General features: G+C 46.4%; 1 protein-coding gene across 5 annotated transcripts in view; it reads left to right on the top strand.

The window, feature by feature from the left end:
• The first annotated feature begins 5,640 nt into the window (after positions 1 to 5,640).
• SNUPN (snurportin 1) overlaps positions 5,641 to 18,873 on the top strand; it is a 23,336-nt gene continuing 10,103 nt past the window's right edge. The window contains exons 1-5 of one of the 5 annotated variants that reach the window (XM_044917890.1): positions 5,641 to 5,818; positions 6,081 to 6,135; positions 7,462 to 7,515; positions 9,072 to 9,234; positions 12,622 to 12,769. In XM_044917890.1, coding sequence (XP_044773825.1) covers positions 9,077 to 9,234; positions 12,622 to 12,769 — 306 coding nt within the window. In that variant the 5' untranslated portion in view covers positions 5,641 to 5,818; positions 6,081 to 6,135; positions 7,462 to 7,515; positions 9,072 to 9,076. Of the gene's footprint in view, positions 5,819 to 6,043; positions 6,263 to 7,461; positions 7,516 to 9,071; positions 9,235 to 12,621; positions 12,770 to 18,873 lie in introns of those variants that run through there. The other 4 variants (XM_044917889.1, XM_044917891.1, XM_021693851.1 and 1 more) reach the window with 4 other exon arrangements.

The raw sequence follows: 18,873 nt of genomic DNA, 5'->3' as shown, positions 1-18,873 counted from the left end.
ATAAAACATTTAAAATAAAAAAAAAAAATTGTAGGGGCGTCTGGGTGGCGCTGTCGGTTAAGTGTCTGACTCTTGGTTTCGGCTCAGGTCATGATCTCAGGGTCGTGAGATGGAGCCCTGAGTGGAGCTCCGCACTCAATAGGGAGTCTGAGATTCCCCTCTCTCTCTCCCTTTCTCTCCCTCTAGCCCTCCCCCACCTCACGCACGTGTGTGCACGCACACATGTGCACACACACACACACTCTCTCAAATAAATCTTTAAAAAATAATATTATTATAGCAAGATAGCCCATCCCCTCCAGGTTTCTGACTCAAGTCTGGAGTGGGCCTGAGGTGCTGCTGGTCACATTTTTTTTTAAATTTTTTATTGTTATGTTAACCACCATACATTACATCATTAGTTTTTGATGTAGTGTTCCATGATTCATTGTTTGTGTATAACACCCAGTGCTCCATGCAGGACGTGCCCTCTTTAATACCCATCACAAGGCTAACCCATCCTCCCACCCTCCTCCCCTCTAGAACCCTCAGTTTGTTTCTCAGAGTCCATCATCTCTCATGGTTCGTCTCCCCCTCCGATTTCCCCCCCTTCATTCTTCCCCTCCTGCTTTTTTTTTTTAAACATGTAACATGTATTATTTGTTTCAGAGGTACAGATCTGTGATTCAACAGTCTTGCACAATTCACAGCGCTCACCATAGCACATACCCTCCCCAGTGTCTATCACCCAGCCACCCCAGCCCTCCCAACCCCCACCACTCCAGCAACCCTCAGTTTGTTTCCTGAGATTAAGAATTCCTCATATCAGTGAGGTCATATGATACATGTCTTTCTCTGATTGACTTATTTCGCTCAGCATAACACCCTCCAGTTCCATCCACGTCGTTGCAAATGGCAAAAATCTCATTCCTTTTGATGGCTGCATAATATCCCATTGTATATATATACCACATCTTTTTTTTTTTTTAAAGATTTTATTTATTTATTTGACAGAGAGAGACAGCGAGAGAGGGAACACAAGCAGGGGGGAGTGGGAGAAGGAGAAGCAGGCTCCCCGCAGAGCAGGGAGCCCGACGAGGGGCTCGATCCCAGGACCCTGGGATCATGATCTGAGCTGAAGGCAGACGCTTAACGACTGAGCCACCCAGGCGCCCCTATACCACATCTTCTTTATCCATTCATCTGTCGATGGACATCTTGGCTCTTTCCAAAATTTGGCTATTGTGGACATTGCTGCTATAAACATCGGGGTGCACATACCACTCTGGATCCCTACATTTGTATCTTTGGGGTAAATACCCAGTAGTGCAATTGCTGGATCGTATGGTGCTGTTGGTCACATTTTGAGAAGCACGAGCCTTGTGCCTAGTCCAGTGCTTGGCATACAGCAAGCAGTGGGACAATGTGAAATCATCTCCCAAAAACTGAGGGGGCAGAGGCTCGACTGGCTGCACGCAAGCATGGGCAGAAAGCAAGAGAAGCAGGGGCCGGCTCTGCTGATGACTTAAAGCATGACTTGGGGCATATCCTCCTGGGCTGGACCTCACTCCCTCTCCTGTCTGTAATAGGAGGAGGCGGAACCAGGTGGCCCCTAGTTTCTGCTCTGAAAGTTTTTGATTTGGAGGAGAGGATATGAAAGAGTGCAGTCAACATTTAAAAAGAGGCAGAGAAGAAATTAGAGGCTCTGTCTGGCCCAGTAATCCCCAGTCCTGACTCAAGTTGAAAGCTGTGCTAGCTTCAGGACAAATCTGAGAATGGGCCCCCACTGTCTGGCCCCAGGGAAGTTTCCAAGGGATATCTTCCCCGCCCGCCCAACACCATCCAGGGCTGGGACTCTTCCCAGCCTGGGAGGTGAGAGGGCAACGTGGAGATGAACCAAGTCACCCATTCAGTTCACCAGCTGAAAATCAGGAGCAAAACGAGACCCCCTTAAAATACAGAGCAGGCAACGTCTCATGGGCTAAAGATAAGGAACTTTGGACTCACTAGGCCTGGATTAAAATCATGGCCCATCACCTTCTGACTGTACGTGACCTGGGCAAGCACTTTTATCTACGAGGAAGAGACTCTTGGGCTTACCTAATTAGAAATTGACATACTTATGATTAAGTAAATCAGTAAGGGAAAGGTTATCTTATAACAAGAAGTTATGTACTAATAAAACAAGATTTTTGAGGATTTACTCTGTGCCAGGTACTATCCTAATCACCTTACCTGGATTATGTCACTTAACTATAACCACCTTGGGAGGTAGGTGCTATTATTAGCCACATGGGGGAGGAAACTGAGGCATATGTAGGTGAAATAAGTCACATAGGCCACAGAGCCAGCTGGTAGGTGAGTCTGGATTTGGACCCAAGCCATCCAGCTCCAGAACACAAGACCTGAACCACTCTGACATGCTTCCTCTCACCCAGAGCTGGGCCCTAGGGACCTTGTGGGAGTGGGGGAGAAAAGGTTTGGCCCCTCTGAGCTTTAGGGTCTCCTGCGCCTGCAGTTTCTGCACCCTGGCTCACACAACACCTGTTAATACATGACTTTGCCACCCTCTCATGTCAGAGTCTCCGTCCTCCCACAACTGGCTGAAGAAAGCCTCTTACATGGTCACCAAGTGGGTGGTGAGAAGCACTGGTCCTCAAGATGCCTTAGATGGTACAGGGCCTAGGCCTTAAATCATATTAAATTACATGGGGAGAAAGCTGTTCCCTTTTCAATTCTCTTTCAGTTCCAGTAACTTCAGGGGAAGATCTTGGCTAGGGGGCTAGACTTGAACACTGTATAATTCTTGCTACCTCCTCCCCTGCTTTGAGAACAGTAAGCCCTCTCAGTTTTTTTTCTGGGTATATCCCAAAGGCAGCCCTGCCTGCCACAACTTGAGTGCAAGCCCCGCTCACTGGCCTCCTGATCACCACGGGGACTTCAGTTCTCCATTGAGTAGCCAGGATGAGCTCTTTCAAGCTCAAATTTCGTTATCTCATAACTTTAAAAACCTCCATCTGCAATGCAGATAAAATCCAAACTCCTGGCTATGGCCTACAGGCTTCTGCATCCCACCTGCCTCTGTGACCTCATCTCCCCACTGCCTCCCCTTCCTCCTACGCCTCCTGTCCACCCCTTCACACAAAGCCTCTCTGGAAATGCATTCAATCTCCCTGTCCTCAGGGATGGCTCCTTTCCATTATTCAGGTCTTGACGCAAATGTCACCTCCTGAGAAGAGTTCCCTGAATACTGGCCCCAGCAGCCCCACCCCACTCCCTCTCAACCCAGCCACCTGAGCTCCTTAACACTGGTCTGCACCCACCTATAGCACCTATCTCTTGGCTTTCTCTACCACACAACTGGGCTATAAGGTCCTGGAGGGTGGGGACTAGGTCAGTCTTGGTCATTTTGGTATTTCCTGTGCTTGGCTCAGTACCTAACCAACAGCAGACATTAAACACATATCTGTTAATTGACCGATGACAGAGTGACACTCGGGGGTCCTCCTGAGACCCTCTTCTTTTGGAAATGCCTGGCAACCTTCCTGCTCTTGAGGTCCTCTTTTTTAGGTAGGGATTCTCCCACCAGTGGGCACTTACCAGATGATTTTAGGGGGTGCACAGATTCCACCTTAAATAACATTGAATCATGGAGAAAGGGAAACTTCCCTCTTCTGTTCTCTTTGAATTTTCCTGATTATACAAGAGAAAAATTCTGTTAGTGTTACTCTTTATCACTTCTCCAACACTTGTTAATCTCAGATTCTTACAAAGTCATCAGTTTCACAGTTTTCTGCACATACTGGTATTTAGCTAGATTATAACATTATACTATTTTCACTGTGTATATATTTTATAGATACTTTGTTAAAGTGGGAAGTGATTTAAGGTAATGGTATGGCGTACCTCTTTTAAATAAATGTATTTAGGTTTTTTTAAATAGCAAATTGATTTAAAGACTTCAAACACAGGTGTATGTGTCTGTGGCCAGTATTGTGAAGGTGGGGTGCCATTGGTGATAGTTGGGGGACCTCTCACTGTTCCAGGCAGAGCAGGCCCTTTTGGAACACAGGGCTCCAAAGAGCCCCTGGGCCAAGTGCCATTTAGTTTGTTCATTGATATGAGAAGTTACTCAGCTGAATATGAATGAACTTTTTTCCCTGGACCTCAAGGCATTAATTTGGGGGACCTCTTTGTCAATCTCAGTCTATTTTGCTTTAATGTGTAGGGCCTCTGTTCTTTTCTGTGCAGTTCTGACCACTTGGTATGACCTCCATGGTCATGAGTAGAGAATGGTGGCTCTGGGACACAAAATACTTAATATCCTGATATCAAAGTTCCCTAGTGAAGACAGGCCCTGGGCTTTTCTTTGTCCATCATATAAACCAGGCAAACATGAGCTATTATTTGTGGATGCACCAAATAAATAACCTAGAGCACAGCTTTGCTCAACCCAACTATTGAAAGATAGAACTCAGCTACATAAATTCTGAGGTCCAAAAAATTGGACCTTCCAGGGCCCTAAACACCTTTTACCCTCTGTGTCAGTCAGATCTCCTGTTCTTTTTAGTCCAAATGGATGGTGTTAGGTATTTAAAATATGCAGCAAGTATACATCTTGGCATTCCTTGGACTAAAAATGTGCCAGCTTTGTGTATTTTTTGTAGTATACTAATATCCAACTTCTAAGTCAAACATTCAGCAAATTCAAATGTTTGGCTTGAAAGCTGTGTGACTTTGGCCAAGTACTTACCCTCTCTGAGCTTCAGTCTACTTCCTTGTGTTATTTGAAGATTAAAGGAGATAATGCATGTGAAGCAGTGGCATTCAATAAATGGCTGTCGTATTTTTAGTTTGCATCTCATCAGTCCCCTCCGTCGAAGAGGCTGCACTCTAATTTGATTAGCTCTCCTAACTAAATCCCTCGGCTGCTTCCCCTCGACCCCTTGCAGTTATTCAGTCATTGCTTTACCAAGATCTACTGAGTGCCATGTTTTGTGCTGGACGCTGCCTACGTAAGCAGGAATCAAGCCAGGTCCCCGCCATTGCCAAGCCCACAGCCGAGTAAGAAAGAGACTCCCAAACGGAGCAAATGGCCTGTAATCGAGGTATGTCGCCAGTGTAGTCAGAGCGAATGCGGCGGGAATGTCTAATTGAGACTTAGGGGTGCGAGGTGTCGATGGAGAGGGGGATGTCATTCAGGTAACTGGCACTGTCCGTACAAAAAGCACAAGCACAGGAGAGGGAGCGGACGGCTGGTGTACCCCTAAAGCCCGGGTGGATCTGGCGCAAGCTTCAGGACCCGGGGCCCGGAGGGTTTTGAATGCTCGGCCCCGAGATCGGGGTTCCTCCCACTGGCAAAAGAAGCCCCGAGGAGCTTGTGCTCAGGAGTGAAGCCTCGGTGCGGCCAAGTCATCTTGCAGGAATGGTTCCGGACAGTGCATCACAAGAGCCAGGACCCCTGCTCCCGCCCACAGATAAAACGCCAGCCATTGAAGGCGGAAATAACGGCCCGCGAACTACCGGACAGCGACTGCACTACCGGCATTCACGACGGTGGGCGGAACCGGAAACTCCGGGCGCGTGGCGGGTGGGCCCGGCGGCGCGGCTGCGGCCCAGGGGGCGGGCCCGGCTCCCCCTGGGCCACTGATTGGTCGGCCCCCGGCAGCGGCGGCCGCGGCTCTTGGAACTGTCATCTCCGCCTGTGAGTCCTGGGTTCGAGCCTGGGCCCTGCTGGCTCCCGAATTGCTCTTCGGCGCCCGGCTGTGACTCCCTCTGGCCGGCTAGCACTGATCCAGCCGGCTTTTCGGATCCAGACTATCGGGCCAGGACCCCTCAGGTAGTTTTTGTGGGGGAGGGGCGAATCATGAGTGGCCTACGGGACCTCGTCCCTAGAGAAAGGTAATGCGGCGCTGTGGCGGGGAGGAAGACCGAGTGGAGCAGGTAGAGGCCAGGAGGCTGAAGCCCCGCGGAAGCCGCAGAGGAGGCCTCGATCCCGGACTGTGGGGTGGGAGGGGGAGGAGGCGGTGGCAGAGGCGGCAGGGGACGCGCGTGGGTCTGGACGAGACCACCCAGGATAAGATCCGAACCCTTGGAAGCAGGACCATCCGAGGAATTGATTGAAAGCTCAGGAGCCAGCCAAGAACAGCCGTAAAGGTACAGAGGGCCGTCCCAGTATCCAAGGCGTCTTTATTGATTTTGTGATTCTTGGCAGAACGGAGGCCACACCGAGATAAAGCGTGATACGACCTAATAAGTGTATTTTATTTGGGGCATTACTTTGGTAAGCCAAAGACATAATTAATTTTTTAAAAGAGGGTATTATGGAAGTGTTTAGACGTATACAAAAGTCAGTAAAACACGGGAAATAGCATACCGTTATGGATCCCAAGTACTCATCACCCAGCCTCAATCACAAATGGCCACCCTGGTTGCGTTACAAATATGTTAAGATTCGCCTCAAATCCATACCGATAATATGTCAATCTTAAGTTAAAAAAAAAAAAAGTTCCTTTTGGGGCACTTGGGTGGCTCAGTCTTTAAGCGTCTGCCTTCGGCTCCGGTCATGATCCCAGGGTCCTGGGATCGAGCCCCTCCTTGGGCTCCCTGCTCGGTGGAAAGCCTGCTTCTCCCTCTCCCACTCCCCCTGCTTATGTTCCTGCTCTCGCTATCTCTCTGTCAAATAAATAAATAAAATCTTTAAAAGAAAAAAAAGTTCCTTTCATTTTAATGGGTATAGAGGTTCAGTTTTGCAAGATGAGAAGAGTTCTGGAAATTGGTTGCACAGCAACTACTGAACTGTAACTTAAAAATGGTTAAGATGGTAAATTTTATGTCATGGGTTTTAACCACAATTTTATTTAAATTCCTTTCAAATTTAAAAAAAAAAGTGCTGCAAATTAGGGAAAAAATCCGACTTCAAACGTGCAATGGAAAGTAACTCATTGCCAGGGAGAGGCCCATAGAATTGTTTTTTTTTTTTTTTTTTTTTTTAAAGATTTTTTATTTATTTGACAGAGAGAGACACAGCGAGAGGGGGAACACAAGCAGCGGGAGTGGGAGAGGGAGAAGCAGGCTTCCCGCCGAGCAGGGAGCCCGACGCGGGGCTCGATCCCAGGACCCCGGGATCATGACCCGAGCCGAAGGCAGACGCCCAACGACTGAGCCACGCAGGCGCCCCCCATAGAATTGTTTTTAACTATGGAGGCTCTGGAATGAACCTGTTGGTTTTGGTGCTTAAAGCAGGGGGACCAGGCCTGGGGTGGAGTTTAAGCCTTGGTGGTGCCCTCTGGTTTATTCTAGACCTGAAGGGTTAGGCCAGCCTGGCTTTGCCAGTTGGATTTCTCCCATATGTTCCTGTTTCTTACACTCTGAGGCACACCTTTAACCCTTAGCTAAGCTCCTATGCCACTTCGTACCTTCATTCACAGGAGAATGAGTGAAGTGTGAATTCACCTTTTTCTCTCCATTCTCATTCGTTAGGGCACACCTGGGTACTCTGTCTCCAATCTACTCCATCTCCCAAATGTACCACAGGTCAGTCTTTCACACTCCTTGGTGTTAACTGGTAGGCAGCCTTCTACATTCTAGCTCTTTTCCAAGTTAGTCCTGCATGGATAGTCCTGTAACCTTCCTTTTGTCCACCCCAAACAAATAAAACAAACTATAAAATGAGAAAGCAACTGCCAGGTTTGGGTTTTGGGCTCCCCTTGTCTTGCTCTGGGGCTCCAGGACCAGCTAAATTTTCTTACTGTAAGTTGGCTTTTCTTAGAGAGTCAAACAACAATTGGATAAAATTTGCATCAGAAAGTTATATTAGAGGGTCGCCTGACTGGCTCAGTTGGTGGAGCATGTGACTCTTGATCTCAGGGTTGTGAGTTCAAGCCCCACATTAGGTCCAGAGCTTTAAAAAATAAAATACAGGCACCTGGGTGGCTCAGTTGAGCGCCTGCCTTCAGCTCAGGTCATGATCCCAGGGTCCTGGGATTGAGCCCCATATTAGGTTCCCTGCTCAGCAGGAAGCCTGCTTCTCGCTCTCCCTCTCTCTCTGCCTGCCACTCCCCATACTTGTGTTCTCTCTCTCTCTGTGTCAAATACATAAAATCTTTTATTTATTTTTTAAAGATTTTATTTATTTATTTGACAGAGAGACACAGCGAGAGAGGGAACACAAGCAGGGGGAGTGGGAGAGGGAGAAGCAGGCCCCCCATGGAGCAGGGAGCCCGATGCGGAGCTCGATCCCAGGACCCCGAGATTGTGACCCGAGCCGAAGGCAGACACCCAATGACTGAGCCACCCAGGCGCTCATACATAAAATCTTTTAAAAAATAAAATAAGGAGCCTGTTTCTCCCTCTGCCTGCCCCTCCCTCAGCTTGTACTCTCTCTCCTTCTCTAACAAATAAATAAATAAAATCTTAAAAAAAAAAAAAAAAATAAGGGATGCCTGGGTGGCTCAGTCAGTTAGGTGTCTGCCTTTGGCTCAGGTCATGATCCCAGGGTCCTGGGATCGAGTCCCGCAACGGGCTCCTTGGTTGGTGGGGAGCCTGCTTCTCCCTCTGCTTGCCTCTCCCTCTGCTTGTGCTCACTCTCTCTCTCTTCCTCTCTAACAAATAAATAAATAAAATCTTTAAAAACAATTAAATAAATAAAATAAAATGTATGCATTAAAAATAAGTTATATTATTGAGTAATGGCTATTTAGAACTACTCAGGAAAAAATCAGGCGCTTGATCACATCAGTAGATGTTAATCATGGAAAGAAGGAATTAGTGACAGGGCTGCTGGTAATGAATGACAGAGCAAAAGCTAGATTCAGTCACAGGGTGAACTTGCTTAGTGTACGATGTGTACATTTATATCTGTTCACTGAGAGCTCTTAAGATGATCATTATTAAAATATCTGCAGGAAATAATGCTGTTGCTCATATATAACTCATTTACCTTTAACTTCCTTTTTCCCCATAGAAACAGTTGTGATTTTGGATTAAGTGAGTTTTTGTTAGGAATGTAGCCATCATGTTACATCATAACTGCCTGTACACAGGAGGTGATATGAAATCAATGAACTGTTTTCTTATGTTTTCCTTTGTAGGGAAGATGGAAGAGCTGAGTCAAGCCCTGGCTAGTAGCTTTTCTGTGTCTCAAGATCTGAACAGCACAGCTGCCCCACACCCCCGCCTGTCCCAGTACAAGTCCAAGCACAGTTCCTTGGAGCAGAGTGAGCGGCGCCGCCGGTTATTGGAACTGCAGAAATCGTAAGGGATGCTTTAACTCTTTGGCCTCTTTCTTCAGGCTGGGAGCTGTGAACCAATCAGGAGGCTCTAGGTCTGTCTCTTCAAAGTAGACCCTTTATAGGTACATCTTGCCCATGAGATTGGGAGGGGTAAATCCTGGCAAAGGTAGACATCCTTTACACCGAAAGCTTAGGAAAAGATGGAAACGTAGGGAGAGACTGAAGTTTGAAAGCAAAAGCTGTTATTTGGTTAAATTTTTCTTTTTTTCCTGGCAGCAGTACTGAGCTTTGCGATTTAGGGACTTGTGAAAGCCACGCCCAGGCTTCCACTCCCCACATTCCCTGTGTGGCTTCTGCACTCTGAATCCTGGCATTGGTGTGGTCTTCCTGTCTGCCTTCAGCCCAAATGTTTCTGTGGAGCCCTTGAGAGCTCAATACAAATAATTCCACAGGGAATCTGAGGAAATGTCTTCCATACACTGAATTCTCAATGCCAAGATGAGCAAGCAGGGGGAGAGGGCAGGATAGGAGTGTTTGAGGCTGGGCTGCTCTGAAGGCAGGGCCTGTCCGTTTATCCTGAGTACAACATGGGCCTCTTCTTGGTCATAGGAATTGAGGATTCGAAGGAGCTATTAACAGCTACACAGTTTCTCTACGGTCTGCATTCTGCCCAGTGCTCCATCATTGGATGGGTTTAGCAGAAATGGTTCCCTGTGGCCTCTGGGTTGCTTGCAGATTACATTCTCAGATCACCTCCCCCGTTCCACACCCCCACCTCTGTTGTTTAAAAGTTATTTTGGAATAGGTAACACATTAATTGTATGTATTCACATTCAAAATTCAAAATTTGTAAGAATATATGGTGAAAAGTCTCCATCCCAGTATGATGCTAAGTGAAATAAGTCAGACTGAAAAAGAAATACCATGATTTCACTCATATGTCGACTCTGAATAATAAAACAAATAAATAAACAAACAAAAAGTAGAATCAGACCATAAATACAGAGAACAAATTGGTGGTTGCCAGAGGGGCGGGGGTAGGAGAATGGGCAAAGTGGGCGAAGGGGAGTGGGAGATGCAGGCCTCCAGTTACGGAATGAATGAGTCACGGGAATAAAAGGCACAGTGTGGGGAATACAGTCAGTGATATTTAATAGTGTTGTAGTAGCTACACTTGTGGTGAGCACAGGATAACATAGAGAAGTTGCATCAGTGTATGTACACCTGAAACTAATGTAACATTGTGTCTCAGCTATACTAAAAAAAAAAAAAATTTTTTTTTAAAGGAAATAAAGTCTCCCTCTCAATTCTGTCCTCTGGCCGTTCAGTTCCTCTCCCATATTATTAGTTTCTTTTGTATCTTTCCAAAGATATTCTGTGCAGATATGAGCAAGTGTGTGGTTGTACGTATGTATACCATTTTTTTTAAACAATTAGTGTACAAACACTGTTATGCACATTTTATTTAACAGCAGATTTTGGAGAGATTCTATATCAGTACCATCTCATTCCTTTATTATGGTGCCAGGTATTGTATTGAATGGGTATTTCATAATGTAATCTAACCAATCCCCTACTGATGGGCATCTGGGTAGTTTCTTCTCTTGTGAATACAAACAGTACATGGGAAAGAACCATGGGTATGCACCCTGTGCACATGTACAAGTACACCAGCTCTTCCTCATTCTTGAAATAAAAGACCACTGTGCTCGCATGTGCTCTCTGTGGTGTGCACCATCATGGGAATGTGCATGAGCTCGTGTGTGTGTTTGAGAGGAAACCACTGAGCTGGTCTCATTGCCTCAGTGGTGGATCTTGCCTTAGCATTGAGGAAACCAAGTGCAGGCGGTTACATAGTGTCTACAAATCACAATCAGATTCTAAACAGTTCTTATTCTTTCTTTTTTATTTTTTTAAGATTTTACTTATTTATGAGAGAGAGCATGAGCTTGGGGAGGATGGAGTGGGAGGGAGAGGGAGAGAGAGAATCTCAAACCAGACTCCACATTGAGCACTCAATCCAACGACCTCGAGACCACAACCTGAGCCAAAACCAAGAGTCAGACGCTCAACAAACTGAGCCACCCAAGCACCCCAGTTCTTATTCTTTTTTAATCAATTGCCCAAGCTTTCTAGAATATGTAGTTTGTTTTTTTTTTTTTGAGGAGGGTAAAAATAAAGGGAAATAAGTAAAAAGATATATTAAACTGAGGGGCGCCTGGGGGCCCCTCCCCCACTTGATCCAGCTTTCTCTCTCTCTCTCAAATAAATAACATTTTTTTTCAAAGATTTTATTTATTTATTTGAGAGAGAGGGAGAGCACAGAGGGAGAGGGAGAAGCAGACTCCCTGCTGAGGAGAGAGCCCAACTTGGGGCTCGATACCAGGACCCTGAGATCATGACCTGAGCTGAGGGCAGACGCTTAACCGACTGAGCCACCCAGGTGCCCCAAATAAAGAAAATCTTAAAAAAAAGAAAGAAAGAAAGAAAAAAGAAATGGAAGAAGGCCTGGCTGCTCCTCAGAAAGCCTTATAAATTAGGGGCACCTGGGTGACTCAGGCAGTTAAGCATCCCACTCTTGATTTCGGCTCCGGTCATGATCTAATGGTTGGGCTCCACGTTCAGTGGGGGGTCTACTTGAGATTCTCTCTTCCTCTGCCCCTCCCACCCCACATGCCCACACATGCTCTCTCTCTCTCTCCCTCAGATAAATAAATACATCTTTAAAAAAATAAAGAAAGAGGGGCGCCTGGGTGGCTCAGTCAGTTAAGTGTCTGCCTTCTGCTCAGGTCATGATCCCAGGGTCCTGGGATCAAGCCCCGCATCAGGTTCCCTGCTCAGCAGAGAGCCTGCTTCTCTCTCCATCTGCTGCTCCCCCTGCTTGTGCTCTCTCTCTCTCTGTCAAATAAATTAATTAATTAAATATTTTAAAAAATAAAGAAAGGAAACTGTATAAATTGGAAAGTCCCAGAAGTGGTCCTTGTTTTAAACTCCTCCCCACAGCTCAGTGATTCCTCTCTTCAATCACTGGGGGCCTTTGGATGAGATGCCTGCCAGGCAGGAAAGTGTCAGCTCTAAGAGGGGGTAGAGATGCGAATCTGGAATGGGGTGGCGGGAGCGGGGTCAGCCTTTCCAGCTAGTGAACCTTGAAGATTCCTTTCAATATGTTAATCTGCCTTTTTTTAGGAAACTGAGGAAGGCTGAGTGTGTTCAGAGGAGGCTTCCTACCTAGGACCAGTGAGGAGGCCATCACTATGTTAGCCTTACATAGGAAATTCTACCATCTCTTCCACTAGAATCCCTAGGGTACTCCTGAACTTGAAGCATCTGAGTTAAAGAAAACTTGTCACATTGTAGGGGGTCTTCCTAGGAGACATAAAGGCCTATCCTTGTGCCTTCTTTTTTCCAGCAAGCGGCTGGATTACGTGAATCATGCCAGAAGACTGGCTGAAGATGACTGGACAGGAATGGAGAGTGAGGAAGAGGAAGATAAGAAAGATGATGAAGAGATGGACGTTGACACTGGCAAGAAGTTACCAAAACGCTATGCTAATCAAGTGAGTAGTCCAGGGAAGGTGAGGCCCAGGTCCAGCCCCACTGAAGTAAGTGTTGCCGTAAAGAGAGAAGGAGACAGGAGGAAGGAATGGGGGACTTCAAAGAAGTTGCTTTACATGCATAAAGTGTATGGACTTAGAGAAGAAATGGCTTACGGTGTCATGTACTGAAGGCGGGGTCACTGAGGGAGGCTGTGGGTGCTGGGTTTGAGAACCTTTACCCCATACTATAACCAAAGGTCACCAGCCTTCTGCAGAAAGCCCCTGAGCTATTGCTACACCAAGAGAGTCCCTGCACTTGTCATTTCTTAGTGGTCATTATAGGGCAACTCTAGATTGGGCCTGCCCAGGCTAGCACTGCCCCCACCCTACCTCCTAGGTTGGTAGTCTTTCCTGAGCAGTAGACTAACATGTCAGCCTTGGATCTTCACATTCAGATGGTGGAAGGTGGGAAGGACAGCTGCCCTTGAATATGGGGCGCCTAGCCAGCCACTCCAGGCCAGCGCATTGGCCTACATGCGGTTGAGGCCATGAAACAATAGACGACTATAACAAACTTGACTAAGTGGCCTATTGGTTGCAGGAAGAAACCAGTGTGGTTTGTGGAGCTATAGGGGAAGGAGGCAGGAAAACTGCCAGTGCTTCAGGCAGCCCAGGTATTCCAGAGGCAGGGTATGGGTCCAAGTGGGGCCAGGGCTCTACCTGGCTATTATATTCTCTCTATAACCCAAGTGTCTTGTCACCTCAGAATCCTGTCCCACCTTAGGATATGGTTTCTGGGGGTGCCTGGGTGGCTCAGTCGGTTAAGTGTCTGCCTTCAGCTCACGTCATGATCCCAGAGTCCTGGGATCAAGCCCTGCATCAGGTTCTCTGCTCAGCAGGGAGCCTGCTTCTCCCTCTCCCTCTGCCTTCCACTCCCCCTGCTTGTTCTCGCTCTCTCTGCCAAATAAATAAATAAAATCTTAAAAAAAAAATGGTTTCTGGGTATACACACTCCCATCTTCTTTCTGTGCCCCCAATACAGCACAGATAACATCTTCTATGACAAAGTGCAGTTCAGTTCTGTTCAGCAAGCATTCTTGAAGACCCTGCTCTGTAGTAAGCTAAGCTATGTGTGGGAAGATGGACAAGGGTCAGAAATGGCCCTTGTACTCCTGGAATAGTTGGAGATGATGGTTTTTGCTGCAAGAAAGTGAGATTAGCTAATAGCGAGGAAGGAAGTAGGATTGTGAAATCAGGAAAAGGTTAATGAAAGAGGAGGCAGCTTGTTTCTTTTTTAGAGATTTTATTTATTTATTTGCGAGAGGGAGAGACTATGTGCTTGAGCAGGGGGAGGGGCAGAGGGAGAAGCAGACTCCCCACTGAGCAAGGAAGCCGATTCAGGCAGGGCTCACCCCAGGACCCCGGAATCATGACCTGAGCCAAAGGCAGCCACTTAACCCACTGAGCCACCCAGGCGCCCCAAGAGGAGGTAGGACATTGACAGGCAGAGGTGCAGAGCATTCCAGGGCCTTCCAGGCAGCAGGAAGAGGCTGAGCAAGAGTCCTATGGTGTGCTGAGAGCAGTGTGCAGGCCAGTGAGGTTGGAGCAACATAGGGCGAGGAGGAGGAATACAGCAGAAACATCTGCGGGAGTGTAGACTGTGTTTTAGATTGTGGGGAACCATCGAGAATTTTTGAGCCAGGGACAGAGTTGGGACTTTGTATGGCATGCACGTCCGTGTATAGAAGGACCTGGAAGAGAGAGGCTGGAGTAGGGAGCTTAGCTTTGCTAAAGCACTCTGCTGCCGGTGCTGAGGACAGTGAGGGTGCGAAGGAAATGATGTCATGAGTGTGAGAAGTGTCGCCAGGATGAATGGACAGAATTTAACAGTGGACCGGATAGAAGAGGCAGTGTGAGAAGCGGTTAAGTGTTTAAGCTCTGAAGTCACGTTGACCTGACGTCAAAGTCAGGCTCTTTGTTGACCTTGAGCAGGTTATTTCACGGCTCTAAGTCTCTGGTTTCTTATCTGTAGAATGGGGATAGTTACAGTACTATTTCACAGGATTGTTAGAAGGATTGAAGCAGATAGTGTACCCTAAATACCTAGCACAGAGCCAGTAATAGATGCCCCACAAATATTAGCTACTATTTTTTTTAAACAGCCGTGTTGAGATAAATTCACATACCATATAATTCACACATTTACAGGGTACAATTCAGTGTTTTTTAGTATAGTCACAGGGCTGTGCAGCCATTACCACTCTCTAATTCCAGAATATTTTCATCACCCCCAAAAGGACCCTCATACCCATCAGCAGTCAACTCCCATTCTTTCTTTCCCCCAGCCCTTAACAGTCAGTAATCTACTTTCTGTCTCTCTGGGTTTGCCTCTTCGGGACATGTGCTGTAAGTGGAATCATATGAAATGTGCTCTTTGTGTCTGGTTTCTTTCACTCAGCATAAGGTTTTTTAAGTTCATCTGTGTTGGAGTGTGCGTTAGAACTTCATTTCTTTTTATTCCCAGACAATGTTCTGTTCTCCTGTTACCCTGCATTTGGCTGGTCTACCCATCAGGTGGTGGCATTTGAGTTGTTCCCACTTTCTGGCTGTTGTGAATAATAATGCTGCTGTGGATAGTCACAAACAAGTTTTTGTATGGATATGTTTTTATTTCTCTTTGGTATATACCTGGGAATGGAATTACTAGGGCCTATGATCATTCTATGTTTGATGTTTTGAGGGGCTACCAGACTGTTTTCCAAAGTGACTAGAGCATTTTACATTCCCACCAGCAGTGTATGAGGGCTCCAGTGTCTCCACATCTTTGCCAGTGCTTTTTATTGTCCATCCTTTTGAGTATAGCCATCCTAGAGGGTATGAAGTGGTGTCTCATGGTTTTGATTTGCATTTCTTTAAGGACTGATGATATCAAGCATCTTTTTATGTGCTTATTAACCATTTGTATATCTTCTTTGGAGAAATGTCTATGCCCATTTTTTTCTTTTGGAGGGGGGAGAGAGAGAGACAGAGAGAGAGAAAGAAAGAGAGAAAGAGGAGGGGCAGAGGAAGAGGGAGAGAGAGAATCTCAAGCAGGCTCCACGCCCAGCACAGAGCCTGACAAGGGCTCAATCTCACGACCCTGATCATGACCTGAGCCAAAATCAAGAGTTGGATGCTTAACTGACTAAGCCACTCAGACACCCCTCTATGCCCATTTAATTGGGTTGTCTTTTATTATTAAGTGGTAAGAGTTCTTTATATATTCTAGATACAAGTCTCTTATCAGGGGGCACCGGGGTGGCTCAGTCAGTTAAGCACTGCCTTCAGCTAAGGTCATGATCCCAAGGGCCTCAGATCAAGCCCCCATCGGGCTCCCTGCTCAGTGGGGAGCCTGCTTCTCCCTCTCCCTCTGCCTGTCACTCCCCCTGCTTGTGCTCTCTCTCTCTCTCCCTGTCAAATAAATAAATAAAATCTAAAAAAAACAACACAACAATCTCTTATCAGATACATAATTTGCAATATTTTCTCCCATTCTGTGGGTTGTCTTTTTACTTTCTTGATGGTATTACAGGCAGCACTAAAGTTTTAAATTTTGGTGTAGTCTTATTTATCTATCCTTTGTGTTGTCACTTGTGCTTTTGGTGTTGTAACACTAAAATTTCTTTAAGGATGTGTTGATAATGCTTGGTTTAAGATTTGGTAACAGAGAACGGTGTTGCCATTAACAGGGCTACAGGGTGCAGAAGGGGAAGTAGGGGGGTTTCAGGGATGGAAGCTACTTGGGCGACCAAAGACCATGAATCCTGTTTTGGGGACCCTGAGTTTAAGGTACAGAGAGAGCAAGCAGAGAAGGAGATACCACGTGGATGGCTGGAAATATAGGTCTGGAGAAAAGGAAAGCAGTCTGGAGATGAAAAGGCAGGAGAATTGGGGCACCTGGCTGGTTCAGTCAGTGGAGTGTGTGACTCTTGATCTCGGGGTTGTGAGTTTGTGCCCTGTGTTGGGTGTAGAGCTTACTTAAGAAAAAAAGAAAGGACAGAAAAGAAACAGAAGGAGAATTGGGGGGTGTCCTCTCAGAAGCGGCAGGTGAAGCTGCAGAAGTAGATGTGACCTAGCCCTGAGCGGACAGCCTCTGAGAGAAAAGAAAAGGGGAACCTAAAACAGCCTCCTGAAGATTCTCTACATGTTTCGGGGGAGTGTGTGGAGGAGCGTTTGGAGGAAAAAAAAGAATAGCACTGGCTCACACGGGTGGCACGTGCTCACAGGGAACATGTGTCAAGGAGGATGAGGAGGTGGTGACATGAGCAGTGGAGCAAGGGGGATAAGGGGAGGAGAGGGAAGAGAGACATGTGGCAGGGAGCGGGTCCCTGACGGCTTCTGACCGGGCTGCGGGGTAGCAAGTCTGGACTGAAGGTGTCAGAGTGGGCAGAGGGCAGCATCTAGAAATAGGAAGTTGTTTTAAGAAGGACGAAGTGGGATACTTTAACAGAAATGCAGAGTGATAAAAGGTTTTCATTTTTGTTTTCTTTTTGAAGATTAGGGCATGAGCATTTTGTGGGCTAAGGGAAGGAGAGATGAAAGATTCCGTGGGGGCTATTCGTTGATAGGCCAGTCTCTGTGTAATGCGAGGAATTGTGAGCCAAGAGTGGAAGAGTTATTCTTTGCAAAATTCATTTCACCACCACCACCAACAACCCCCCCCCCTTTTTTTAGTTTAAATTTTGTTAGTTATCATACAGTGCAATATTGGTTTCTGGAGTAGAATTCAGTGATTCGTCACTTCCATACAGCACCCAGTGCTCATCACAAGTGCCCTCCTTAATACCCATCAGCCATCTAGCCCATCCCCCACCCACCTCCCTCCATCACCCCTCAGTTTGTTCTCTATCATTAAGAGTCACTTATGGCTTATTTCCCTCTCTCCTTTTTTTATTTTCCCCCTTCCCATATGTTCATCTGTTTTCTTTCTTAAATTCCACATAGGAGTGAGATCATATGGTATTTGTCTTTCTCTAACTGATTTATTTCACTTAGCATAATACACTCTAGTTCCATCCACGTCATTGCAAATGGCAAGATTTCATTCTTTTTTTTTTTTTTCAAGATTTTATTTATTTGGGTCGCCTGGGTGGCTCAGTTGGTTAAGCGACTGCCTTCGGCTCAGGTCATGATCCTGGAGTCCCGGGATCGAGTCCCACATCGGGCTCCCTGCTCGGCAGGGAGTCTGCTTCTCCCTCTGACCCTCCTCCCTCTCATGCTCTCTGTCTCTCATTCTCTCTGTCTCAAATAAATAAATAAAATCTTTAAAAAAAAAAAAAGATTTTATTTATTTGAGAGAGAGAGAATGAGAGAGAGAGAGCATGAGAGAGAGAGAGCATGAGAGGGGCAGAGGGAGAAGCAGACTCCCTGCTGAGCAGGAAGCCCCACGCGGGACTCGATCCTGGGACTCCAGGATCATGACCTGAGCCGAAGGCAGTCGCTTAACCAACTGAGCCACCCAGGCACCCCACAAGATTTCATTCTTCATCCCCCCTTTCTTGAGGCAGATTTCCTAACATCCTTTGTACAGTATTTGGGGTCACCAGTTTGGGAAATGATGATCTAGATTAAGAGCATCTCAACGTCAGGGACCTTATTCATCTCTGAGGTATAGCCCCTGGAACGTAATAGTTATGAGAACGGCAGGTGAATGGACAAAGTAAGAGGAGGAAGGAGGTCCCGTCACCCAGATACAGGAGGCAAGGTAGTAAGAATGTACTATGGATGCAGGAAATGAAGACGAGGAGAGAAGTTGAAGCTCACAGTGAGCGGCCTCCATCCCGTCAGCTGAGACAAGTCAACTAAGAGCAAGTGGGGCAGAGGTCTACCATCAGCCTTATATGTATTTTCATTATATATATATATATATATATATATATATATATAGGATGTGAATTCTTTGTCACTGTAAACATTGCAGCAGCACACCCCTTTTGGTCTTTTTTTAATATTTCATTTTTCTAAGTAATCTCTCCACCCAAGTGGGGCTTGAATTCACAACCCTGAGAGATCAAGAGTTCCACGCTCTACCAACTGATCAAGCTGGGCACCCCCACCCCTGTTGATTTTTTTTTTTTTTTTTTTTT

This window comes from Neomonachus schauinslandi, chromosome 9 (assembly GCF_002201575.2).
Source record: "Neomonachus schauinslandi chromosome 9, ASM220157v2, whole genome shotgun sequence".
Classification (NCBI taxonomy): domain Eukaryota; kingdom Metazoa; phylum Chordata; class Mammalia; order Carnivora; family Phocidae; genus Neomonachus; species Neomonachus schauinslandi.
The sequence above is the reverse complement of the archived record's forward strand: the minus strand, read 5'-3'. Positions and strand labels throughout refer to the sequence as shown.